General features: G+C 46.4%; 1 protein-coding gene across 1 annotated transcript in view; it reads left to right on the forward strand.

The window, feature by feature from the left end:
* Positions 1–27078, forward strand: part of LOC135385690 (fibroblast growth factor 1-like) — a 60114-nt gene extending 33036 nt beyond the window's left edge. Inside the window, exons 2-4 of the mRNA XM_064615151.1 lie at positions 20075–20321; positions 23172–23275; positions 24635–27078. Coding sequence (XP_064471221.1) covers positions 20075–20321; positions 23172–23275; positions 24635–24835 — 552 coding nt within the window. The 3' untranslated portion in view covers positions 24836–27078. The remainder of the gene's footprint in view (positions 1–20074; positions 20322–23171; positions 23276–24634) is intronic.
* Positions 27079–27438: the final 360 nt, after the last annotated feature.

The following is a 27438-nucleotide window of genomic DNA, read 5'->3' on the forward strand; positions in this document are numbered from 1 at the left end:
GCTTTTGAGCATTCTTCGTAATTACTTGCAAGAACTAGAGTTTGCTCAAGTGTGAGGTCTGAACCTTCGAGTAGCATGCGTTCACGTAGCTTTTCCTAGCAGAGCCATTCCTTCCAACAGTTGGTCCTTGACAGCCTCATCCCGGAAACTGCCGAAAGTACATTTCGAAGCCAACAAACGTAGCACACCAACATAGTCCCGGGTTGAATCGGACTGTCGCTGCTTGCGGGAACGAAACCTATGTCGTTCTAGTGCAACGTTGACTGGCTTCCAGAACCGCTTGTCTAGAATTCCAAGCACAGACGTGTACTCATCAAGGGCACTGTCTACTTACGACGCCGGGCGTGTCTGTACCAGTCACTCCTTTTGACGTTGAGCTCGCCGGCGTCAAAGTTGTTGGAGTACCGTGTCCTGTCGTCGCGTAGTAGATGCGACGTGCCTCCTCTTTGATGCAGTGAAGTAAAATGGCCTTCCTTCTTTCTGCCAGGAATGTAGTACCACCCACCACAAACAAATAGTTTGTAAATGCCAGTTTCCATTGCTCCCACGGCCATACTGGCTCTCCCGCTGTCGGCAGGAATTCGACAGGAAGTTAATTTGATGGCAGGAATTCGTCGTCGTAGCCATCCACGTTCCGCAAGATGATGAAAAAATTGATTTATTCACAGATGTGGCGCTTGCAGTAACAGCATTTTAAACATACACAACTTAGTGGCGCTAGTAGTTAAGGCGGACTCACTTCTTAAGAAGTCTATGGGGAATTTTTGTTCGCAGGGGTCTCGTAAACCTCGCTAAATTTCTACACGAAATAGGTACAGGCGTGTTCCCCTCGAGTTTATCTAGGGATTGACATATTTTGGAAGGTCTGACGCGATCCACTGATTTTTGCCGAATTAAAGTTTGTCATATATCCAATGCATGGGAGTCTGGGAGATTAAACAAAATCGCTTCTCAGGGCACGCCCGCTCGTGATATTTGGGCCAAAATGATGTCATTCCCTACCGTAACAGTCGGGGGATTGATTGCAATCAACAAATTCGACAAGCTTACTGCAGTTTTCCAGATGTTTGCGAATGAAAATAACGGCTTTGCCGTATGCTATCATGTTCTGCATGCTGGCGCGGATTACATTACTTCCTTAAAGCGCGGGAGGAAAGCAAAGCGAAGAAAACAATTTTGGGACCGTGCAGTTAACTCTCTCCGGAAGCGAACGTTAACTAAGCCGCATGAGTCCGCCATAAGTTACGGGCTAACACACAACACGACACTTTTATTTTTATTTTTTTCCTGAGGAACGCCGTCTTTCAAACGAAGAGCACGTCCTCCGACGCTAACGCTGCACGGACGCAGGATGCGCTGTTGCTACGAGACAGGCCTCCAGACAACGTCACCTACACTTGGAGAATTATTATTATTATTTCTGTATTAGGGTCGCAATGTAATCGTGGCTAAGAGCGGTGTACAGACGTCGACAGATGGAGATAGGACAGCAGGAAGGAGTGGGGGACAGGGGGGTTAGTATACGTCCTGGGCCGACTTCAGGGGGAACTGTGTCGACATTCGTCTGGAAGGTCTGCCGAAAAACCCAGGGTAAACGCCACGCAGCACAGCCGGTGCAGGGATTGGAATCCGCGTCACCTCCCAGTCTCGGCGTGGACAGCAGTCACTCTGACCACCATGCCGCGGGAGCTGGTCTTGGAGAATTCGAACCCATGAAGTTTCGCGGATTCTTCCGAAAATCAGAGGAAAAGCGTGATGTGATGTTATGTGATACAGGATGAAAACATTGGGGATGCAAGTCACGACGAAGTCAGAAAGACCACTTAGCACCAGACCACGTAGCCACAGTTAGTTGGAAAAAAAAAAGTGCACTGACGGGAGGATATGTTTATTAAGGCATTCACATTTACATTTTGCGTACTGAGTCTCTTTGTCTCTTCTTTTAGGGAGGGGGGGAGGGGGCAGCGGGTGTACGGTGAGAGTGAAACTCCGAATGAACTCGAGCTATAAGCGGGCCGGTCTCTGCAAACCGTGCATAACGTTCCACAGTCTACAGCAGAGTTCGAGGTAACTCGTTACTATAACTAAGTTTCTTTTTTTGGTAACTTGTAACCTGACTCGGTACTTTTGCGTCGTGGTAACTTTCAGAGGAACTCGTTCATTTTTCAGGTAACTTTGCCAAAGTAAGTTAAGTTCCAAGTTACTCTTAATTCACTTTGCACTCACGTCCGCATATTTTCTTGCTTTATCTCCGGTTCCTTCATCGCATTTTTTGCTATAAAACGTGATATTCAGTCAATGACAGTATTCTATTCAGGAAGTAAGAATCGCTGCAATGGAAATGAAGCTGAACCATTGTGCGCCCATAGGGAGTATGATGCAGGGAGTTCGAACACACCTGTACCAGAGGAACGTCATCATGACGTTGGTAGACAGACAGAAACCGAAACAAATCGGAAGGAGAGGGCTGGGTTCCACGAATGGGCACTTGTTCACTGCCTTCTGTAGAGCTCTCCCTGTTTATAAACAAATGACGTCATAGTGTTCGACAGCGCCACCAATTTGGTTGAACTGAACAACGCTCGAAGCTAGGGGCGAAGAAGGTCGCACCCGAAAGCCACGGTCTTGAGGGGATTACGATGGTCCCTGCGCAGCGAACAAGCGCCCATTCGTGAAACGCAGCCGTCCCCTTCCAATTTGTTTCGGTTTCAGTCTGTCTACCAACGCCATGGTGACGTTTCTCAGGTAGAGGTATATTGAAAGAAAAGTAGGACCGAAGGTCGCGTCCCTTTCATGGACCATCGTCATCCCCTCAAGGCCATGGCTTTCGGGCGCGACCTTGTTTACCTCTAGCTTCGAGCGCAGTTCAACTCTACCAATTTGTCGAACACTATGACGTCATTTGTTTACAAACAAGGAGATGTCTATTGTTGGACATAAATGAAAACGACCTAAGCGTGTTGCACTCCTCCGCAGGCAACTCAAGGTCTAATTTAACTGCTCACGCGCGCTGCACCCGCGTAATGCTATTTTGTGTCCGAAATAACTTGGAAGTAACTCGTTCTTTTTTGGAAGTAACTCGCTCAAACGGGAGACTACGGTTTCGAAGATCACCCCATTTGTTGTTCAGGCCAATACAGTTTCATTGGAATAATGATGTTCCAGTCTATTTGTTGTTCCGTTATCATACCTACTCTAGACCTACTGAGTATCATACCTAGGTCTCCGCATATTACACCGGGTCAGGAAGCTCGTGCCGTACGAAGGGTAATGTAACATGTTAAATAATTCCTTAGTGGGTAGTCAAATTCCTGGGGCAGTTAGAGTAAGGCGATGTGGGGTCAGAGGTCTTCCGCCGTCCCACCCACGCTGTCACAAGCTGCTGAGGAGAGTATCAGGCAGAAAAACTGAGCACTGAAGAATCCTAGCAGTAACTGAACATATGTACATTTTCATATCCTCATACGATCAAGAAGCGATCAAGAGGCGTGCCGGTCCACGGGCAGAATGGAAATAACGATCTTCAAGCGAGTACACTGCCCTACCTCAAAGTTCCACGGACTTCACGTCCATAACACTGAGATACTTTTATTTTGTGAATTTCGCGATCGTCATTTTCTTCCCCGAAACATTGATAACAATGACAGAAAATTAGAGGTACTAGAATTAGCAACGAACGAACGTTATGAAGTCGAGGAGTATACAGAGTGCGATTTATTTAAGTACTCTCATTATTTTAGCATACCTTTAGCGCACCTGGCAACGTCTCCAGTCGCTGAACGTCGATTCTACACACCAGAGCCGCTTATGTTTGCAGGAATTCGGACATCTATTGTTGCTGCGAGCGATACTGAGGTGGAAAGGAGGCCACGAGAGCGGAGCAAAATGGCAGGAAATTCCAGGGCGAGCGCGACCTTTTATTCGCTGCTTGAGCCCTGGAAACGACTTCCTCCCTGCTGTTATGGAGAGGACGCTTTCCTCCCGAGCGTAGGCCGGGTGCGTAGAAATGGCGCCGTCCATCCTTTCGCGCGTCACGTGGGGGTACACGACGTTGCGCAGCCGCATGGGTGACTCCAAAATACCGAGTACAACGGAAAAATTATAACTTGTCTTGCCATGCAGGATTGCCAGAGTCGAGGATAAGACCAAGATACAAAAGTATAGATCGAAGTAACAAATCTAATGCACCTAAAGTTTATGTATGTTGTGGTCATTTGACTAATAATAGCTTGTATTTTGCCGTGAACCCAATATATAACTTTCGAAAATGCTTGGAATATTGCAATCTATGAGAAAAAACAATTACTACACTAAAACGTAAACATAAAAATGTTCAGATACTTCGCAACTTATTTTGCTACTGAGGAATAATACGATATTTTCGGTTCAATCACTCCTGAAATGAACAGTATGTAATATATTGTAAAATATCAATATGTAGATAGCAGATTTACAGAAAGAATACTGTGCCGTACCGCTGTCAGTAAAATGTGTTGGGTACTATTCGCGTTCCATAATTTGGCTATGCAGCTCACCAGTGTTTCTTATCCCTGTTGCCTGCACTCTTAAAACAGAACTTCGCCGCATAGCACGCTGCTAGCCAACCATTATCTGGAATGACATGGTTCTCTCCCCTGATTTGCTGGAAAAAGGAGGTGTACGCCATTTTTGTGACAATTATGAACTGCGTAAGTCCATTTTTAAGAGTGTGTGGAGCGACCTCATTGGTCCCTCTCACAAATAAAGGGGTATCATTTCAAAATTGAGGCGCACGTTGCTTCTTCTTTGGACCCATGCCGGTCTAAAAATACCTTCTTATTGCTACCTTGTGATTGGACAGACACGTCGTCACGTGGCTTCTCCAAACTTTGTATAGTCGTGACGATGCTCACTCGTGTGCGGCCAACGACGGCAAGCTACTTCGACCCCCCCCCCCCAACTTTGCCCTCTCCCCTGCGCAAAGAACAACTGTCGTAGCGCATTTTACCAATATGAGGATAACACACGAACACACATATACACGGACTCCAACGCCTTTGCACAGAGAACAAGATCACCTGCTCTTAGGCATTAGAGTCTTTCTGTGCTACTCTCAGCTTATAGTACATTGCCGTCATGTTCACCAGATGTCCACTACCTCATTCTATACGTATATGTGTTAATCAAACTAGGATTCATGACCAGCGAATGTTTCTCGAAAAAACGTTGACAAAACAAGGGAATTCGTAAATCGAGGTCTTAAACGAATAAAAGAATACAACAGTTGGATTCTCAGCAAACTGCTCATAAAGCGACGGAATTCACAGATCGCGAAATGAGTTTTCTCCCTTTCTTTCATTCTTTTTCTTTTTCTTTTTTTTTTTTTCAACTAACTGCAGATAAGTGGTCTGGGGTAGCCACTCTGACTTTGTCGTGACTTAAATCCCCATTTTTTTCTTCTTCTACCACATCACATCACAGATCGAACGTTCATAGAACGAGGGTTGACTATATTGTTACGAAAAGATTTCGAAGAGTCATTATTGATACCGTCGTTCTTCCCCCGCAGTTTGCCCTCCTCATCGTTCCCCTAACCGAAGAGCCGTATAACAAATATGATGTTGAAAAAATGGCTAGGAAGCAAGCGAGCTGGTGAAGATGATGCATAATGTAAAACCCCGAGACTAGGGAACACGATTACACGAAAGGACAGACACGACACGAATGACGGTGAGCTGTGACGATGAGCTGTGACGGTGCTGTGACGGTGTGACGGTGACGGTGAGCTGTGTTTGATACTTCGTGTTGTGTCTGTCCTTTCGTGTTCCCTGGTCTGGGGGTTTTACAAATGTGATGTCTGTTTGAGAAAACGCATAGACGACAATGTGAAGGAGGTGAGAGTGTGTCCTGTCCGACCGAAAGAGGACCCTTGACAAGTCGTCAGGCAGTCGTGCCGATGTGGCGTAATTGGTAGTGCACTTCACCGGCAGTCAAGAGGAGCCGGTTAGACTCCCGCTCGATTCATTCGTTTCGTTGTTCCACACTCATACTCAGCTCTCAGTTGTAAGGTTGATAGCGTCGGTGCGCTAGGCTCACCAAGGAAGTGTTTTCCCGTACAACAATGGGGAGCATGCACCAGGAAATTCAGGCCCCGCGCAGTATAGTCTTGCGCACAAAACTTTAAAAGAAATACGTCCGTAGCTCTGCGGTAACACGTTCGCCCTCGAAACCAAAAGATGCAGGTTAGAGATTGACACGGGCCGCTATTTTTCGGCCCGGTCCGGCCCGGACAGTCCGAAGTGAGGCCCGGCCCTGTCCGAGCCGAAAAACTTACTCCGGAATATCCAGGGATACCGTCCAAGAACACGCAGGCCCAACACAGAGCTACCTTTATCGGCTGTTTAAGGATTATTGCCCAAGAAAATGATGTTTTCTACGCTTTTCAATATCCATAGTGCTGAAAATGGTCCAAACGCCGGGAGTGGACATTCATTATTCCTAAAACATTATTCCACATAATATTTTCTAAACTTGCCAGTTTGCTGGACTCTAATTCATTTTTTTCACCCGCACAGCACGAATTTCGAAAGTCACATTCATGTGAAACTCTTTTTTTCACCTATACTCACTCCCGCAACTCCATCTTCGACCGTCGCTCTCAGTCACACTGTACCTTTCTAGACATTTGTAATTGACAAAATTAACCACCAACTTCTGCTAATTAAGCTCAAAATGTTATCGATAACAAGCTATAGTAACTTGGATTGAATATTTTCTTCACAACCGCTCTCACTTTGTCTTCCAATGTCAATCTGGTGTACCCCAGGGGTCGGTGCTTGGTCCCTTTCTCTTCCTAATCTACACTCTTAAAAATGAACTTCGCCGCATAACACGCTCCTAACCAACCATGATCTCAAATGATATCGTTATCTGCTCTGATTTGTTGAAAACGGGAGGCGTACGCCTCCCGTTTTCAACGAATCAGGGCAGATAACGATATCATTCGAGATCATGGTTGGCTAGGAGAGTGCTATGCGCTGAAGTTCATTTTTAAGAGTGTATATCAACGACTTGCCTAACTGCCAGCTAGGCTGTGAGGCTAGCCCTATGTGCAACGAGTGTGGCGTACTTGCCAACGTTGAGCACATACTCCTCCGCTGCCGGACCTATGTCAACGAGAGGCGTACACTGAAGTCGCAGCTTGCCACCCTTGGCTGCCGCCCCTTCAACTTGTCGACCATCCTCGGCCCTTGGGACACCGCGGCCGACTCCAGGGCGGCCTTACGGCACGTGGTTGACTTCTTTGAGGCGACAGGCCTAAAGGACTCACTATGACCCCAGCAGCGCCCTCGGACACTCCCTCCACCACGATCACGTCCAGCATCGTCATCGCCACTTCGATCATTCCAGTCATCACTCATCGTCATCACTGATCATTGTCACCACTCATATTAGACCCCTAGCTATGGGGTAGCGTTCCACTCCTAGAGTGGAAAACCTCCCCACTTCATAATCACAATATATATGTTGTTGTTGTTGCCTAACTGCATAACGACCTCTATGCACTTATTCGCTGACGATTGCGTCATCTTTCGGGAAGTCTCTGACACTGCTGACACCTTCCTCTTACAGTCCGACTTTAACAGCGTCGCCTACACTCTTAAAAATGAACTTCACCGCATAGCACGCTCCTAGCCATCCATTATCTCGAATGATATCGTTATCTGCCCTGATTTGTTGAAAACGGGGGGCGTACGCCATTTCTGTGACACTTATGCTGTTCATAATTGTCACAGAAAAGGCGTACGCCCCCTGTTTTCAACAAATCAGGGCAGATAACGATATCATTCGAGATCATGGTTGGCTAGGAGCGTGCTATGCGGTGAAGTTCATTTTTAAGAGTGTATTGGTGCAGCAGATGGATAATTGTTTTGAACAGTAACAAATGCAAAGTGCTGGCTGCAAATAGCGTGCTGGCCATGCCGGGTCGAGACTGCGACGTACCCGGGCTCGAATCCCGGAGCCACACTCTTAAAAATGAACTTCACCACATAGCACGCTCCTAGCCAACCATCATCCCAAATGACAACGTTTTCGCCCCTGATTTGTTGAAAATGGGAGGAGGAACCTATTTTGTGCCCAACATGCACGGCACAAAATAGGCTCCTCCTCCCGTTTTCAACAAATCTAGGGCGAGAACGTTGTCTTTCGGGGTGATGGTTGGCTAGGAGCGTGCTATGTGGTGAAGTTCATTTTTAAGAGTACAGCTGTGCTGTTCGAGGTTTTCCTCAGACGCTTTCAGACATACGTTGGCACAGTTCCCTTTGAAGTCAGCCCACGTCGACTACGTCACTAATAAATCTTACCGTTTATTAGGTTACTTGCTGCGCAATTTTGAAAAGGCCCCGGTTAACATCAAGCTAACAATGCACAAGACTTTAATTTGTTCGAAACTGGAATACGCATCTGCCATTTGGGATCCTAGTTCTTCCGCACTAACTACTGCCATTGAAACGATACAAAACCATTGAACACGTTTGATTCCATCGAGCTACCATCGCACTAGCAGCATCACATCAATGAAAGAATCCCTGGGTTTGCAAGCCGCCGTAGGGTGGGCTAACCTTCCCCCTTTTTTTATAAAAAACATTTCCCCCCCCCCCGCCCCTTGGGTTTGACGTCATTTCAGATATGCACGAAAATATCCGAAAATATCCGGACGAAAATACCCTCCGGACTGCTACGCCCTTCTCCTTAATAAATACCGAATTGTCAGGATTCTTCATTGCTAATGATGGGTGCCTTATGGGTCCCGTTTGGCTAACCTTTCCCCCGTTTTTTTTTTTTTTTCATTTTCGTCTAATAAATATATCCCCACCCCCACCCCCACCCCGAAACGCTAGGTGCTTTTTAACCGTTTTATTTGTTGTGCTGCCGGTGTGCCACTTATTTTCAGAAGGCCTAGGCCCAGAGCCGGACAAGTATGGATGGGTGACCGAACCCGACCCTTGGCCCGACCCTTGACCCGACCCTTGGAAGATCGGGCTGGCCCGGCCCGTGTCAATCTCTAATGCAGGTGCGGTTCACTCTCGAGACAGAAAATGTTTCTGAGACGGGAAGAGATAGACGAGGAGGAAAGGAGTGATAGGACGAGGGTACGGCACGGTACGCTATGGAGCTGCAAAATTCCCAGCCGAAGAAAGTATTCCAGGTTAAAGGACACCGTGGTAGTGGCGCCAGCGCTTATCGCTTGTCGTTTCCGGGCGTGCCAACAAGATGTAGTCAAACTCGCTATCACCCTCAGATGTGCTACGCATATCGTCTTCGGAGTACGCCTGTAGAACTGATGCTTTCTTATCAGTTTGTTCTCCCTTGATCGTATCTAAAATCTGCCTTTTCAAAAAATGTGTAGAGCGCATGCGCAAGACCGCTGCGCACCGCGCGGCAGAATGCCGAAACGATCTGATAAGCACGGGACAGCTCGCGGCTCTGTTCTGCCGGTGTAGCGAAGCACGAAGGCAAGTGAAGCAGCATTCGATGTAGTGCCAATAGGGCGCTGCAACGGACAGCACTGGTACGAAGATCAGGGCCACGCGGTGTTCTTTTTTTTTTTTTTTTCTGTGAAGTCTGGGAACGTGCCTCACACCAGAAAACCCGGAGCCTCCAGACTGGATTATGCATGATCCTAGTTATTTTGCCTTTGGGAGCGGACTGTGCGTTCTAGACCCACGACACTTATTCTCAACTTTCGCCGCAACTCTTTGTTGCATATTTTTGTTTCGCGGTTTGGTACACAAATTTTACGCGTGAAGCAGCTTTTTCAAGCAGCGGTATCTTACTCAGCAGCACTAATTCAGCAGCACAAAGGCAGTACGGACTTTAACTTTTATTTTGTGGTGATACATATACATATTATGATATATCAGACGACAACACGTGAAAATAGACAAAATAACATTTTCTCGCCTACTGACACTAAACATACCGATTGCATTTGATTACCTTGTGCTCTGTCCCCCCCCCCCTTTTTTTTTTCGGGATTAAGAACCGCCCGGCACACAACAACAGTAGAGAGTTTTAGTGCATCGTACGCTATCACCTTTACGTACGCAGGAGATAGCGTTATGATTCTGTGCAATGCGGGAAGCTCTCGTTATACGCGTGCTCAGAACCACCAACGCTATCTCTTACGTACGCAAAGGCGACCCCCCCCCCTCCCCAGCGTACGATACACTAAAACTCACTAATCATGCAAAACTGCAGCAGGTCGAACAACGTTTCTTCTCACCCAACGCTAATAAACTTTATAGATAATTGTATATCCTATAGCAGCGCAGCACCATAAAAATCGCCGTGCACGGTCAACGTCATTTCTTCATATCTTAATGGCAACGTACGGTTTCTGCATTTCCTCAGCAGTGACAGGCATAAAAAGTGACGTGCTTTAAAAAGTTGCACAAAACTTATTTCGCAGTTTACTGACATGAATGTTGCAACTGTGTTCCTCCCTTCGTAAGTGGAAAGCGCTGTTTCGCTTGACGTGCGCGTAGCAGATCCGGTGCACGCAAGAAGTCCTGTATTTGCTCGCCACAGCAAACTGCTTACGATCTTCCTCCAGCTTCTATTGAAACCGTGAGTGTCCTAAGTAGTCTAGGTTGCTTCCTGGGGCTCAGCAGTCTTGATATCAGAACGAAAATAGCCTTCCATGTCCATCGTGGACCATCAAGAGAGCATGCTCACGCGCTACACTCTTCCCTACCACTTTATTTTGCGGGTTAGCGGCGTGGTGGCGCCAGCTCTTTTTGAAAAGGCGGATTAGAACGTTATAAGGTACGATATGGGGTTGCCGCCCATGATGTTTCACGTCGCTTCTCCCCTATATTCTATTCTCCACAATTTCTCAATGACAACAATTACATGGTGACGATGACATAGGGTGTTTCACCGCTGGCGTGCAATATCCTACCCGCTTACATGTGAGACATTTCATGAGCGACATGTTACATGAAGTGAAATGAGTTAAGTACGAGTCGGTTACGGAACAGTTGAGGTGTCCTTGGGTGGCTATGTTATACAGAACAGCATGAGGGTAAACTGTAGAAAAAAACACACGGAAAGAATCTCCGAGGGCCATTGGAAACAATTGACATAAAAGTGTCGGGAACAAACCGGTGGTCATCGGTAACTCCATAAACATTTGAAGACAACAGCGACTATAGAGCATTCTCAAAGCCATCACTGACGAGCAGTTCGGACAACTGCACGTACGATATTTGGAAAGTTGGCGTAGCCAGAATAATGGTATCGTTTTAATCAGTTCAGTTGTTTCCCCGACTCTCATTCCTTCGACCCAATGTTCTAGCGACGCACGGCTGAATTGATCCCCGTGTGGCTTAAAGGCTTTAGCAGTAAGTTGCGCGTGCAATCAAAACTTGTTGTTCCTCGGGGCGTCTATGGGCGTGCGATGACGAACGACAACAACAACAATAAATGATGGAAAAGTGACGATAACGTGGGATTGACAAAATGGCGTAGATGCAGGCTAGATGGTAGATGAACTCCATAATGTAAAAGCCTGAGTCTAGGCACACAGAGGGACGACATACAAGATACGACTCGTGTGTTGTGTGTCGTCCCTCTGTGTGCCCAGACTCACCCTCCCGCCCACCGCCCATGATGGGAACAACAACAACAATAGATGAAGGAGAAGTGATGATCACATGGGATGTTTCCCTGTGGTAGCCACAGGACCCTACCCCACTTCACAGCGGTTAATATGAGAGGATGGATTATGATGAACGCGAAGCGACAACAGGTCGGAGTTCTATTTAGAGCTCTTCGACGAGTCCAGTGGCTTGCATGAAAGCAAAAAGGGAGCGAAGAGCCGGCATTGATGCGCAGGAGAGCTCCATGGGCCAAGTACTTTGGACAAGCTGGATGGTCTATGGTCAAGGAGCTTAAGTTGGCGTCGAAACACTCGGCGTTCACTCGAGTACCGGTCGCAGTCCTCGGTGATATGGAGGATCGTAGCTGGGGTGTGGCAAGCTGGGCACAGCGGCGTGTTACTGTAACCCAGCTTAACCCGCACTCTAAAAACTGAACTTCACCGCATAGCACGCTCTGCGCCAACCATTGCCACGAATGATAGGGTTATCGCTTCTGATTCGAGGAGAGAGGGAGGCGTACGCCTTTTTGCGTTAATTTGGATATATGATAATTGACACAAAAAGGCGTACGCCTATCTCTCCTCGAATCAGAAGCGATAACCCAATCATTCGTGGCAGTGGTTGGCGCAGAGTGTGCTATGCGGTGAAGTTCAGTTTTTAGAGTGCGGAACACAGGGGTGAAGGCGACGTTGAGTCGTAGACGCCGCAGAAGTGACGTAAAGCTGCCAAGGAAGCCACCTTGCATCTATGATGGGAACAACAACAACAACAATAAATGAAGTGATGATGACATGGGATGTTTCCCCGTGGTAGCCACAGGACACTACCCCATTTCACAGTGGTTAATATGAGAGGATGAATTATGGTGAGAATGAAGCAACGACAGGTCGGAGTTCTGTTTAGAGCTCTTCAAGGAGTCCAGTGGCCTGCATGAAAACGAAAAGGGAGCGAAGAGCCCGGCACTGATGTTCAGGGGAGCTCCATGGGCCAAGTACTTTGGACAAGCTGAATGGTCTATGGTCGAGGAGTTCAAGTTGGCGTCGAAGTACCCGGCGTTCACACGTGTACCGCTCACAGTCCTCGATGATATGGGGGATCGTAGCTGGGGTGCGGCAAGCTAGGCACAGCGCCGTGCTACTGTAACCCAGCTTAGCACGGAACGCAGGGGTGAAGGCGACGTTGAGTCGTAGACGCCGCAGGAGTGTCGTAAAGCTGCGAGGGAAGCCACCTGGCATCCTAAATGATAATGACGGGTCCACTGCATGGAGGAGCGACCATTGAGTGATGTCATGCAGCCATTGCTGGCGGGCCAAGGGTGACACCAACGCAGACAAGTAGGAGCGCCTATCCCCGTTGGAGAGGATAATGGGCAGGACTCTGGAGATACGGTGGGCCGCAGCAGCCGCCAAATCTGCCTCTTCGTTGCCCTGAATGCCGGTGTGGCCGGGGACCCACTGTAGCGTCACCCGGTGTCCCTGTTCGCCGAGAACCCTGAGCGCCGTCAGGATACTAACAACCACCGGGGCCAACGAGCCGCGGATGCCCATGGTTCCTACACATTGCAGGGCTGATTTTGAGTCGGTGTATATCACCCAGGAACGGGGAGGGTACTTTGAGACAGACTTTAGAGATAACAAGATGGCATACAGCTCCGCAGAGGTCGACGAAGTGCGATGTGACAGGCGGAACCCACATGATAGTGACTCCTCCGGTATGACAAAGGCAGCGGAGGAGCCATCCGACGTAGACGAACCATCTGTGAACACAGCCGTGCGGCCTCTGTAGTTTGTATCCATCATTTCCAAAGTAGACTGCTTGAGAACCGAAACGGGGATCTGGCTCTTCGGCCCCAGGAGGCCAGGGATGGGCTCGGCAGTGTCCATGGTGCCACTGAAGGGGCGGTCGGGGCAACAGTGAAGTCAGGGATGTTTCCAGATGTTGCTGTAACACATAGCGAGAGTTTACTGTTCTTCCGCCTACGTAGCTTTTGAACCAGAGGATGACGCCGGTGGTGAGCGAGCATGATGGGAACAACAGATACACAAGTATGCCATTTAGGGCTCTGGCTGTGCATCGAAATATAGTGGACTGATTTTGCAGGCTGTTCACCTGACCAACTACATCATCAATGAGAAGCGCGTATCATGTGCCTATTAAAGGGCAATTGATGGTTACATCCCTGAACGATAACGCGTGGTGCGCAGTCCTCGATGCTGACTTGACTCGATGGAGTCTTGCACAACTTGACGCCGCTTTACAATCACGGCGACTCGAGTCGCCTCAAGGTCCTCAAATAACAATAATTGGGAATAGATTTATACGTACGGTGAGTCCGGCCTTTTTTTCTTTTTATTCTCCTCTTCTTCTTTTTGCACAAAAAAGTGTAGTACACAGTGTTCAAGGTATATCGTTCAAAGTTTTGTGCGGCTACATGCTGCATCTGCCGCAGGGCAGGACTGCGGATAATTTCGACAACATGGGGTTCTTTTGACGTGCGCCGGAAATGTCCGACACATGGTACTGGAAGCAATGTTTACCTCCCCCACGTTGCTATCGTCCTCGACCGGGATTGAACCCGCGATCTTGAACTCAGCAAGCCAAAACGTTACCGAGTGAGCTACCGAGGCAGGCAGGTCCAGACGGTGTCAGCTGCAAGCACGTTGCTAGCTTGGGTGTCACTGCTCAGCTGACTCTATTAAACGATAGGAACAATCCGGGGTAGTTGGTATAGGTTCATGATGGCGAATATAGCAGAGACAAGGACATAGACAGAAGTAGACAGGACAACTGCAGAATCTCAACTGAGGTTTAATCAAGGAAAACGGCATCTTAAACGCGAACATAGGGGGCTGATAGTATAGGGAGCTGATAGTCAGTGACCTTGATGTTTGCGTTTAAGATGCTGTTTTCCTTGATTAAACCTTAGTTGAGAGTCTGCAGTTGTCCTGTCTACTTGTATCTATGTCCTTGTCTTCTTGCTGCTATTCGCCATCATGTAGGCTCTGTTAAACATATTTGTAAGGACTGGATCGAGGGCAAGCTCCCTTCAATTCGTAACGACTCCAGAGCTTATGTCTGGGTTCCGTAAGGGCAGGTGCATCCCGTACCCATGGGTGGCGTATTAGGCTTGGCGTCCTTCGTGGAACACCGACGTGCCCAAGATCGAAACACTATGGAAGCCACCTTAAACGTCAAAGGAGCGTATGATACGGCCAGTTACAACCATGGACGATCCGTACAGTCGTTGTATCCAAGGGGGATGCCTACGCTGGATCGTAGAATATCTATGTGGAAGATAACAGTCCTCTTGAGCGGAGGTGCACCAAGGAGGCGGCGTTCTGAGTTCCCTTATGTTCATCGTGGTCATGGAGGGTCTACAACGACGATAGCTCAACAACCTGCACGTTAGCATGTACGCTGACGACATATGCTTGTGAACCTCATGAATAAAATTGTCCACGTTCCAACAGCGTCTTCGGGATGCTTAGATGTTGCGGCCTCTTTCCTAAATGGGTGAAGCACAGACACATCAAACGAAAAGACCGTGTTTCTTCCGTTCAGTAGAAGAAAATAGAGACAAGTTAAACTGAAACTCAATGGCCCTCCAGTAACACAAGTATCCTTTTGTGTGTGTGTGTGTGTGTGTGTGTGTGTGTGTGTGTGTGTGTGTGTGTGTGTGTGTGTGTGTGTGTGTGTGTGTGTGTGTGTGTGTGTGTGTGTGTGTGTGTGTGTGTGTGTGTGTGTGTGTGTGTGTGTGTGTGTGTGTGTGTGTGTGTGTGTGTGTGTGTGTGTGTGTGTGTGTGTGTGTGTGTGTGTGTGTGTGTGTGTGTGTGTGTGTGTGTGTGTGTGTGTGTGTGTGTGTGTGTGTGTGTGTGTGTGTGTGTGTGTGTGTGTGTGTGTGTGTGTGTGTGTGTGTGTGTGTGTGTGTGTGTGTGTGTGTGTGTGTGTGTGTGTGTGTGTGTGTGTGTGTGTGTGTGTGTGTGTGTGTGTGTGTGTGTGTGTGTGTGTGTGTGTGTGTGTGTGTGTGTGTGTGTGTGTGTGTGTGTGTGTGTGTGTGTGTGTGTGTGTGTGTGTGTGTGTGTGTGTGTGTGTGTGTGTGTGTGTGTGTGTGTGTGTGTGTGTGTGTGTGTGTGTGTGTGTGTGTGTGTGTGTGTGTGTGTGTGTGTGTGTGTGTGTGTGTGTGTGTGTGTGTGTGTGTGTGTGTGTGTGTGTGTGTGTGTGTGTGTGTGTGTGTGTGTGTGTGTGTGTGTGTGTGTGTGTGTGTGTGTGTGTGTGTGTGTGTGTGTGTGTGTGTGTGTGTGTGTGTGTGTGTGTGTGTGTGTGTGTGTGTGTGTGTGTGTGTGTGTGTGTGTGTGTGTGTGTGTGTGTGTGTGTGTGTGTGTGTGTGTGTGTGTGTGTGTGTGTGTGTGTGTGTGTGTGTGTGTGTGTGTGTGTGTGTGTGTGTGTGTGTGTGTGTGTGTGTGTGTGTGTGTGTAGTAGTAGTAGTAGTAGTAGTAGTAGTAGTAGTAGTAGTAGTAGTAGTAATCGTTTTCCTGGGTCAACGAGCCGAAGCGCCAACATTTTTTCGCATATCAACGGCTCCCACTGGGAAATGTCAACAACATCCTTGGTGGCTTTGCATGGAGCGCTCATTCGCTAGATGATGGCATACCATCTTCCCGTGCTACATGGAATGCATCCGAAAGAACTCTTCAAAGCCTTCTCGCAAAAATCTGCCTCGGTGTACCTTACACTGCTTCTTATGTGCTAACTATGGCAGAGGCAGAAGAACTCCCTTTAGATGTACTGAGGACGCTAGAAACGGTACGCCATTACGCCGTCATATGCACACGGCTTCAAAATCACCCAGTTGCAAGAAAGGTGGTCCATCGAAGTTCACAATTTTTGAGAGCCATGGCTCCACACTTCAATCACATTGCTGCCGAAGAGGGTTCGGTGTCGCCGTGAACACTTCAGCTTCATTGGAATTAGAATTGAATATGAAAGAAAAATATGGAGATGATAGTCCCGACCCAGACAGGACTGGCTACTCCAAAACGCGTTTGTGGGTGGAACAATAGAGCCAGCTTCATCATACATGCATGCCTGTATACTTGGTGTGTATCACAAAAAGGCATACCGCATGCGCAGTGGGTTATCAACTGCGATTTGAAGGCTAGTCTTCAAACTGTAACGCCGTTTTTTGGGAGATGGATGCATGACACCAATAATACGGGACATTCGCAATGAATATAATAAATTTAAACATGTGGGCCATGATGTCATCATCCAGTGGATTCCTAGGCATATCAGTGTACCCGGGAACGAAGCTGCGGATGAAATGGCGGATTTAGCGCACCTATCGTCAACCAAATATATGTGGTGACGTTCTACAGAGCATATATGTAGAAGACAATTGGTATAAGCCGCCGGGCAGGATAGAAGACCCGTGCCGAAGGCCGTAGCGAGAGACGGAATATTAATAACTCTTATGAGGTTAAATCGACAATAAGGAGAAAAACGACAGTAAATTCTGTCGTTTCTGTATAGAGCATTTAAATTGTTTCGCATCTGTAGAACGCCTGTTCAGTATTGGGGGTAACGTGTTTTTTTTTAATTATTATTGGGGCAGCAATTTTGAAATGAAATTCTTTCTGTGAGCTAATAAATGTTTTTGGTAATACCATTTTTTTACTTCACGCTCTTCGTACTTCTTTGGTAGCGACTTCTAACTGTTCAAGATTGTGTATTTAGCTCTGAATTGAGTTCTTTTTTCTTTTTTGCCCGGTACTCAGTAACTTCACTTAAGCACTTTTTGTGAGTATCTTGTATAGGGGAGACCGGGGAGATTTGTCACAGTTTTTCCTTCTGACTTTACTGTGACGAAAGTGCGTTCGTCAAGCTGATGAAACCAACCCTGGATTTTAGTGCGATCTTTCAGCTACCCCCCCCCCCCCCACACACACACACACACGCAACGCGCATATAAAACTAAAACTGGCTTCCAAAAGCACTTTGTAAAAGAGACTTTATGAAAGAGAGGTCAAGTGTGACAATACGCTCCAATAGCGGGGCAGGTTGTCACATGCACGGGCTGGGGCAGGTTGCCTCAGCTGCATTTTCTCGTAATCTCAATTGTGCGAGATGTAACGAATGAAATACCATTGGAAATGCACATACAAAACAAACTAACCCAGCAGAGAACAACCTATTAAGCCTTACATTTTATATTTCCACGTCTGTCCTATAGCTGTACTATACAGGATTCATGCAAGCTATCCATTACTGGATGGTAGACGTGCATTGTAAATGTAAAAAGCGGCACTAAATTATTACTTACGTACCCCGCCTGGTATGGGACAGCTGACCCTCATGACATCCGCAATTACTTTACTTCAGCAGCGGACTTAACTGTGGAGCGTATTCCGCTGACAAACCGTGAAAAGATGTCCGAAAGTTGAAAAAACATTACGAACCCGTGCATTCTCTAGAGCTTTAGTGTGTGTCCTGCAAAATTTGAAAACTGCAAGAACGAAAAATTTTACTTACTCGTGACAGGTACAAGTTTTGTGCCGTGTGCACCTTGCAATACTTTCCATGACAATGAAAGTTTAAGTGTTAAGTTTGTGGTTGCTCGTGCCGCTAACAAATGGCGGGAAAATGGCTCAGCTGCTCTGCTTCGTTTTCTTTAAGTAGCGAGTATGACAACTGACCCGGTCTCCCATACTAGCCTGTCTTTAAGGTTCTCTGATTGTTTATGTGGATGACTTAAGGTATTGCATGTTTCGTTACGGAATTACGGTTTGGTGCAGGATTAAATTAATTATATTAATTGAATCAATGTATTTTAATCAACAGCAACTTAACACTTAACATACATAAATCACCGAAATCTCGCAGACCTCTTCAGCAGAGGGAGCCGTCCTAGTGTGCCCTTTTTCTTTTTTAGTTTGTTCTCATTTCTTCCCAACCCTTTTTGTGCTGCGTCGCTGCGGCATTGCGCGATAGTAGGACCCATTTTTCAATAAGCACTTTTTATATGAAAACAACAATAACGGCTGCGTGCATGGCGATGGGATGGGATGTTTCACTGCAGGAACTGCGATAGCATACCTCAGTGCACGCCGGTTATTATATGAGTGGGATGGCGATGAAGGAGATGAGACGTATACACACGCACTCACAATAATTGCTAGGTCCATGAATAGACCGGTACTACCAAGGATACGAGCCAAGACATAGCAGGGTGACTCCATTACGAGTTTGTGTCTGTTGCAATAAGTCATGGAAGTCCGCTGGTGAAGGAACTTACCAGACCTCACTTCTGATAACGGTGCCATCAAAGTATATCATACATGTCGTGGATATAACATTGCACATCATTATGCGGGGCCTGTTAGAGCACGTGAAATATATATCGATGTGTCAACTAAAAATACCTTGTTAGGTGAGTGAACGACGAGTAATGGGCTTTACGAAGCTTCCGCGTGACCTCGGCGGCATCGAGGATACTATTACATGAGGACATGCCAATAAAGTTTTGTACCTTGCTTTGTTTCGAGGTGGTAGCGACTGGTGTAGCAGCGGGTCGTACGAGATCTCTATTCTATTCTATTCCATCCAACGCTAAGCATGGCAGCTCCACTTGCCGCATTAAAAATTTTAATCTTCTTTTGGTGAGTCATTCATAACAACAAGAACAAAAGATGAAGGGGCGATGAAGGACAGAGCCTCCATATTTTTTTTCTTTTTCCATCAATCAATGACTATTGAAAAATTAATATTTTTCCACATTTCTCGTTTCCTTCTAAACTACCGCATTTTCCGGTGTATAACGCGCGCGTTATGCAATAAAAAAGTGCTCTGAAGAGGTACTGCGCGTTATCTACAACGGTGCGCGGTATAAGCGGAAATATTTTGTCCTGTGGCTTTCTCCCGTATCTCTTAGCGTCAGTTGACAAAACCGGCGAAAGGACACTGGACTTCATAAACGGTTAATGATGCTGCTATGATGCTATTCAGCAGTCAATAATCTTGAATTCATATCAGAGGAATGGCGTGATCGAGAAGGGACGCGAAACTGAAAGCAGAGAGGGGACTGAAGTATCCTATGACAGCGACGCTGTTGCATCGGAGTTTAACGGATTTGACACACACACACATACATTGGATGACGGTGACGTGGGCGATTGACAAAATGTGTTTCAAATATAGCATATGCATATATGATGCACCGCTTTGGTTTATTGTGTATACTGGTGGCAGTACAGAAGCCTGTAACATCATTGTGGTGCGCGTTATGCACCGGTGCGCGTAATACATCGAACATTTTTTAAATTCGGCCCGTTTTTAGGGGTGCGCGTTATACATCGGAAAATACGGTAAACGGTACCGAAGAAACGGTACGGTTGTGAACTTCCTCGCTAATTACTGCCGTGTAAACAAAGCAGGAAGAAGAGGCAGACATGGGACGAAGCGCGCAGAGCTGTGAAGTTGCGTCGGAGGAGCCCAAGTCCGCCAGCACGTTCTGGGGCAACATGGCACGCTTCCGACCGAGTTTCCTGGGCGGCAAGGAGGATGACTTCTTACCCGACCACTTGGGCCCCGTCAAGCAGCTATATTGCCGCACGGGCTTTAACCTAGCCGTCTACCCGGCGGGGACGGTCTTTGGCACCAAGGAACCTTTCAACAGATACGGTACGCCTGCTTCACGTTATTGTATTTACACCCATTCACCATATGTTAAAATGCATCCCGTGTGCGTCACGAAGAGAAGGAAATTTTTAGTGGAAGTCTTTTTTTATAAATGAACTAAAAATGTGGAAGTCTTTTTTTATAAATCAACTAAAAATGTCCGCAGAAATATCAGAACCTACTGAAAAACAAAAAAAAAAGGTTTCTGGTCCGATGGTACAGCCGATGGTGGTGACACAATTTTTCGGTGGCCAAATTGCCTACAGGAGCACTTAAATTGGAAAAAGCGTGCTTTTCCTTTGGAAACCTCACAGAAGCCATATCACTAGTCACATGCCTGTACAAAGATCTGTAAACGTGTTGCGGAGCAAGTTCCGAAGAAAATGTCACCTTTTGACCCATTTCTGTTCTCACTTGTTTCGAAGAATTTTGTCGTTGACATGTTTCTCCATGATGCGTTGATGCATAGCCGCCATATAAACGATTCCCCGCGAAAAATTAGAGGCAAGCGGCACAGCACCCCGCTTTCCCAAACTTTTCCAGACAAACTCTGCTTTGCATGTATTTACTTAGCTCCATTCTACCCGAACTGTGCCACCGAGCCGCTGTATAACATATCCGTTTGTCTTGACGGCACAGGCCGCCTCCGCCCCCACGAGAGTGGAAACCATATCGCCTGGAAACGATACGCCGAGTTCAGCAAATATCGAACTTGTGCAACGCAAATAACGACCGCACAGACGCATATAATATCGGTACGCAAAATGGACGAAGACAGGGGGAAGTCGATGAACTGTTGAGGACGGCTAGTCAGACGATGCCCGTTTGTTCTCCACAGCACAACCAGACAACCCGTCCCCACTTGCATTATCCGATTACCGGAACTGACCCGTCTCCGATCCAAGTGCGTTTTCTGTAGCTAGTTTCATCGATTGCCTCTTTCTCCCTCTATTTTCTTCGGAATGAATCCTACGTTCAGAGTAGAAAAGCGAAACATGTCAAATCAGGGAACAAGTATACCAATAAGGAGAAAAACGGTTGAGAGCATTAAACAGTTTAATTTATGAACAACAAGACTTTCGTGCAGTAGGCTGCACTTCTTCAGGTTTGTTTAATGTGTTTAATGCTCTCAACCGTTTTTCTCTTTATTTGGGAATCGTTATCGCCGGTAACTTGCACATTGTTTTTTCACGTTCTGCGAAGAAGTATACCAGTAAGAAGGGCGGCAGTAACAGTTGCCATGCCTGCGATACACTGCAGTTTCGAAAGCACTTTACATGATTTAGAACGCGACGTCTACAGGGAAATCCTGAAATTGGGGAGCGAAAATTGTTGGCAAAAACAAAATTAATTACACGGTAGGTGATGTTATTTTATGCCATTAGTCAAGCCCCACATTTTCTTTTCTTTTTGCTTCGTTTTTCTTAACATGCCCTTCTTTCTATGCGAAGCAGTCAACAAGAATTACTGAGGCCAGTTTATCCGTTTTTCATATCATGTTTGAGTGTACTTCAATTCTAGGAAACCCGGGGAACGACAATTACGAGGCAACTGGTGATGTGATGTGATAGAAAAAGAAAAAAAATTGGGATTTAAGACACGACAAAGTCAGACTGGCTACCCCAGGGCACTTAGCCGCAGTTAGTTGAAATAATAAAATAGTTGAAATAAATAAAAATGGAGAACACCCAGTAGGTGGGGGGCGGGAGACAATCATCCTGAACAACTGGCAAATGGAGTAACATATGATAGGCGCAGGAATCATAAACAGGGAGCATGATTATCATCTTAGTAACTCACTCACTTCCAATAACTTGTCCATGATTTATTGTTGTTGTTGCTGTTACTCACAATCAAGTATGCAGTCATTCGAAAGCAGTTGCTCTTTTACGCGCAACCACAAAGGAATATTTGAATGAAGTACTATTTCTTTGAGTTCGAGAAACAAGATGGGAAACACAATGAAGGAACACAGCTCGACATGTTACCCGCCTTACTCCTAGGGTTGCCTCCAGTCCGGATTTCACTCGAACAGCACGGAAATTCAACGCTTGCGTTCTGTGTCCGGGTGAATGTGTGATCTGGACACACAATGTCCGGAAATTGGCGAAGCCGTAGCAAAAGCCTTTCGACTTGAGTTTTTCGTTTGCATCATCGTCGCCAAAGACTGAGCGATAGCTAAAATGAGCTAAAATCAAAGCTACCTTGAGCCACATGAAGATGCTGTAGACAACCTCTCATCTATTATTAGAACCCTCCATACCCAGCGCTTAGCTTGGAAGTCTCAAGAATATGATACGGTCCCTCACAGTCCACTTCATCCAATCCGAGGCAGGAAAAAAATGGAGGGAGGCGCGGGAAGGCCCAACAGTAACAGCTCTCCATATAAAATCTATAGTCTGAGATGGTTCACACAGCACTGGACACAATGCAAATGAAACTGATTGAACCAATAAAGATGCGACGTTATACATTCCAGCCGGCAAATCAGGGGCCTACATGCTTGTCTCGCCGTTCGGCGTATCCTGGCTATACAGTCGACTTCTACTGGTTTTCCGCCTGACGCCCAGTTATTTGTAGCCTGAAATAACTAAAGCAACTTTTGGTCTATGTATACAGCCCATATACATAATCTACTTATAGGCGGCAATAGTAGTATTTATATTTAAATAGGTGGCAACTCTACTCATTCCTCAGATACAAGCAAATAATGCCTTTTTCACGTATACACCACCTAGCTTGCTACATCCCATACTTTAACGAAGCAAAAATATTGTTTGTCAATTTCACACTCCTGTGTGGTTATCGTTTCACTGCGAAAAACAAAGACGCTCTCTCTCTCTCTATTTGCAGCTGTGCTGGAGTTGTCATCACCGGACATAGGAGAAGTACGTATCAAAGGAGTGGAAACGGGCCTGTACATATGCATGGACGAGCAAGGCAATGTATATGCAAAGGTAAAAGATGACTGATAACCAACAAGAAGGGACCGGACACGTGTCACAGTGTCATGCTTTCAGACTTAGAAGTTCCGTCCTCGCGCGTTCAGGGATATTCCCCACGTGTGTGAGGCGACAACAAAACGTTCAGATGTCAAAAACTGTGATATCAAGGAAAGGCCAGCAGCCATTTACGGCCAAAGCCTCGCGACACGGTCTCGCAATGGAATGTTCCCGAATTACCCACTCTGTTCATCGAAGCCTTTATTATGTATGAAGAAGAAACATTTCCTTCGATTTCCGCAGAACTTGTCAGGTGACAAGTTCAACCTCTCCGTATTATTTTTAGTCCGTCCAACTCTAACTCCTGTCAATCGTTGGTCACATTTATTATTGATATGTGCATAATTTAAGTTATAGGTTTCAGCTGTGAGACGTTTCATTTTGCTACATAATTTGCGCTGTCTCTCGACTGTAGAACCAGATGTGTGAGCCTTCCCCCTTTTATCCCTTCCCCGAGCAACGTGCCGCCAATCTAGCCCCCCCCCCTCCCCCCCCTCTCGAGTGACTCTTCATCATGGAAGTAACAAGCTCTACATGCCTTCAGCTCTGACGTTTGACAGCCACTCAAAGAAATACCTTAATTAATTCGGCTACGGTTCTTTCGTATATCATTGAAGGTATGACACTGTGCCTATGAGCATCACACAGTGTTCAATTACTCGACGTAGAGAGTGTTATTCGACAGTTCCCTCTGGGACACGCGTGCGCGGGCCCACGGACTCGTTTGTGGGGACATGAGGGGGAATCTATGGCATTACACAAACAAATATTTAAAATCTAAACTGTTACTGAATAGTGTAATGTATTAGCCAACTTCCCGGGGCATTCTTCTCCATCAATGTATCAAGTTATGTTGCCACGTTTTCTCCCCTAAGAGAAGAGTTCGTTGTTTCAAGAAGGTCTCTTTGTTTGTTTATTTCGATGAACGGCCGGGGCGTCCAAGGGCTTACATGGAGAGTCGGCTTACATTTCAGCATAAGGCATTAAAAAGGTCTATACAGAATATATACAGCAAACACGTAACAAACGATAGAATACAAGTAAATAACATTAATGACATTTCTTGTGGACATTGCAACGCCTCTAACTTTTTAGTGTTGCTGATTTTTATTTTCAAGTGTTTTGGAGTAGCCGGCTCCTGTGTTTTGTTGCAGCCACCACCTCCATATTTTTCATTTCTAATTCAAACTCCAACAAGTAAATACTTCCCATTTTTTACTTTTTCTATCACATCACATCACTTCCCGTTTCAGTATCATACTATAGTTGAAACTTTCTCTGCGTGCCTCTTTGTAGCAGACGTTTTGTTGACAGGGCGATCGGCTGGCTGACGACAGTATCTTCCATGAGATGTACGAAGGCGGCTACAACAGCTACTTGAACAAGCAGCATAAAGACAAAGGTTGGTACCTGGGCCTCAAGAAATCGGGCCATCCTAAGCCAGGCCACAGGACGGCCAGGGGCCAGAAAGCTGTGCAGTTCCTTCCGAGAGTTGCTCGGCCGCCTCGCCGTTGAGCTCCCAAGACTCGCCAAAGAAAACACAAGAATCACCCGAGTTATTTATAGGAACATCGAGAGTGCACCCTCCAACATTTGGCACGAAATCTGTCAACCTTCTCATAAAAAAAGCTTCATAAGCGAGGGTGGCAGGATGTATACGGACTCCGCTTCACGCCAGAAGGAAGTCGTGCGTACAGGGTAGTTGGGAAGGGATGCTGGTTCGGAAAGGGTCGGCACGGTGCGACGAAATGTGCGTGGAAAGTCTGAAGTTTCCACGTTGGGTCATGCGCCTCCGTTTTGATATTATCTTCAGGGGGTTCGTGAAAGATAAGAAATATGTGCAGGATATGTCCGATGGAGAAACAAAGATAAGGTACGCTAGCAGTCAACACCTGGAAGGCTAACAAAGTAGACAAATACGGGCAAATCGTTCCAACATGCTGTTTTGGCCGTGCAGAAAGTATCCGTTTGTGAGAGGAGCACAAAGACGCGAATGATAAATGAAGGCGTATGTAGATAATGCGTATGCGTGTATATTCAGATCAGAAGAGCCTCAAGATCCGCACACTGAAGTCTTTTCTTCTAGTGGGTCTGTTTCTTCTTTGGACCACAAGAGGAACAGTCTGTTTGAAATATCGGCGGATCCGGTCCTGGCGCTTATCCCTCTACTCGCAGTCATATATAGATTTCCTTCTGCGAACTCGTCTTGCGTGCAGTCTTTGCTCGAAAATGTGCGACCTTATGGGTCTAGTAGACTCCCCTACAACTACGGATCCATCCGTTTTCCTACCCACTTCCGAACGGTTGAAATGAACTAAAACAGTGAATATTTTGAGAATATCTTCGTTTTCTTTTTAAGTTGTGTAACCTTTGCTTTTGGACATGTGTCTCTCGAATGACAACACCAAAAAGTTGCTGAGACCACAGTTCTAGAATGCTCTAGTGTGCCCTTTCCCTCAAAATCATTCCAATTTAAGTTTATTCAATGACGACACCCCTCCAGAGTGCACTTCGAAGAGGCGAAACCGCCGCCATAATGTAGGTGCCCCGAAGTTTGGTCCCGGTTTGCGTTCGGTGACACATGCTATTTAGAGGGTTGAAAGCATGAAAATTACTTGGATATAGTGGAAATAATATTCCTACAGTTTTTTATGTGTATTCAATTCAATTCAATTCAATATTCCTACAGTACAATAACTTTGAGACACCAAATGTACGGTGAATCCGATGTGGGTGAAGTCCTGGACAGTCAAAACCTGAGGACCTACATTATGGCGGCAAATCTGCTAGCGATAGTGGCGCTGTCCTGCGGATGACGTAGTGTGAATAAACTCTCTACACACAGGCTATCTGGTGAATAAGATCCGCGACGTATCCTCCATCCACGTGCTTTGTGCGCCTAGTGCGTTCCCCAAGCTCGGGCTTTGCTCGTCGTGCGATTTAACTTTCCTGCGACGACATTATTGAAATTCCATTAGAAAGAGTAACTGTTCTTGAAACCAAACAAAAAGTCAGGGCTGAACGGCAGAATTTAAACCGCAACAGAATAGCATAAGCGTTTGTGTGATCTCATCCAGCGAAAGAGGACTCTTTGGCCGCTATCTACGAGTGACTATATTCGTGTGGAGGAGACGACCACGTTATACTCGATTTGAAGTCCTGTCCACACGCATGGACGATGCGGGACGACCTTGGCCACAGAAATGGTAGTGCACCCTTAAATTCTACGCGGTTGCAAATTACATAGTGACAATACTCTTCTTGCCGAAGTTCTTCCGGTATACTTTACGGGGACGTCAATGACTGATATAGAGAACGAGAGGTCATTCTCCTATAACGAAGACTGGTTTCTGTTCACAGTTTTATTCCTCGCCATTGTATGTGCTACATCTAAAACATCGCTAGACGTGGAGTCTGCAATTTCGCTACGGATTGAGACAGACTGTTCCTGGCATTCCTCGTAATAATTGTAACAGATTTTTGGGATCGATGTTAGACGTTTTTATCTTTTTCAGAGGCATTGTTCCGTCTAACGTTCGCTACAGGTACATACGAGTTCTAAATGTGAACTGCCTCAACTGTGAAATCGCTGCTCCTGAAAAACGTTGCTGAAGCACCGCGGAGAGAATGGAAAACTTTCCGGGCCCAGACCTGTCGATATTTTGCAAATCCGTCGCAAATCCGTCGCAGTGGCACCGTCAGGTCTCCCGTCAGAAATCCTGCAACTGAGCTGTTGATCCTGAAATAAATACCTTACTCTGAAAATCTTCCACAGTGCCGTGATCTGATCTGCAGCCGTGATCTCATCTCATTCTTGAATCAGAATGATATGTGACTCATTGGTGAGCATCTATATTACTTAGGCGTTTGACAATTTCGTTTGAAAATGCTGTGTTTTTGTGACTTCGTGATTTAGAGAAATGTAGACAGCTTCGTTGAGCTCGTGGAGAGTGATCTGTAATGGATTTTTGACACAAGTTGGTCCTAAGCTAATAAGGTGTTGATGCCAGTACTGCATTTCAATGTCATTCTTCTCATTTATTTATTTCATTTCTATCACCCATCAATGTTGTCGTACATGACCGCACAAGAGAGGGCGAGAATGCTAAAAAATAAAA

The sequence above is a fragment of the Ornithodoros turicata genome, chromosome 2 (assembly GCF_037126465.1).
Source record: "Ornithodoros turicata isolate Travis chromosome 2, ASM3712646v1, whole genome shotgun sequence".
Lineage (NCBI taxonomy): Eukaryota > Metazoa > Arthropoda > Arachnida > Ixodida > Argasidae > Ornithodoros > Ornithodoros turicata.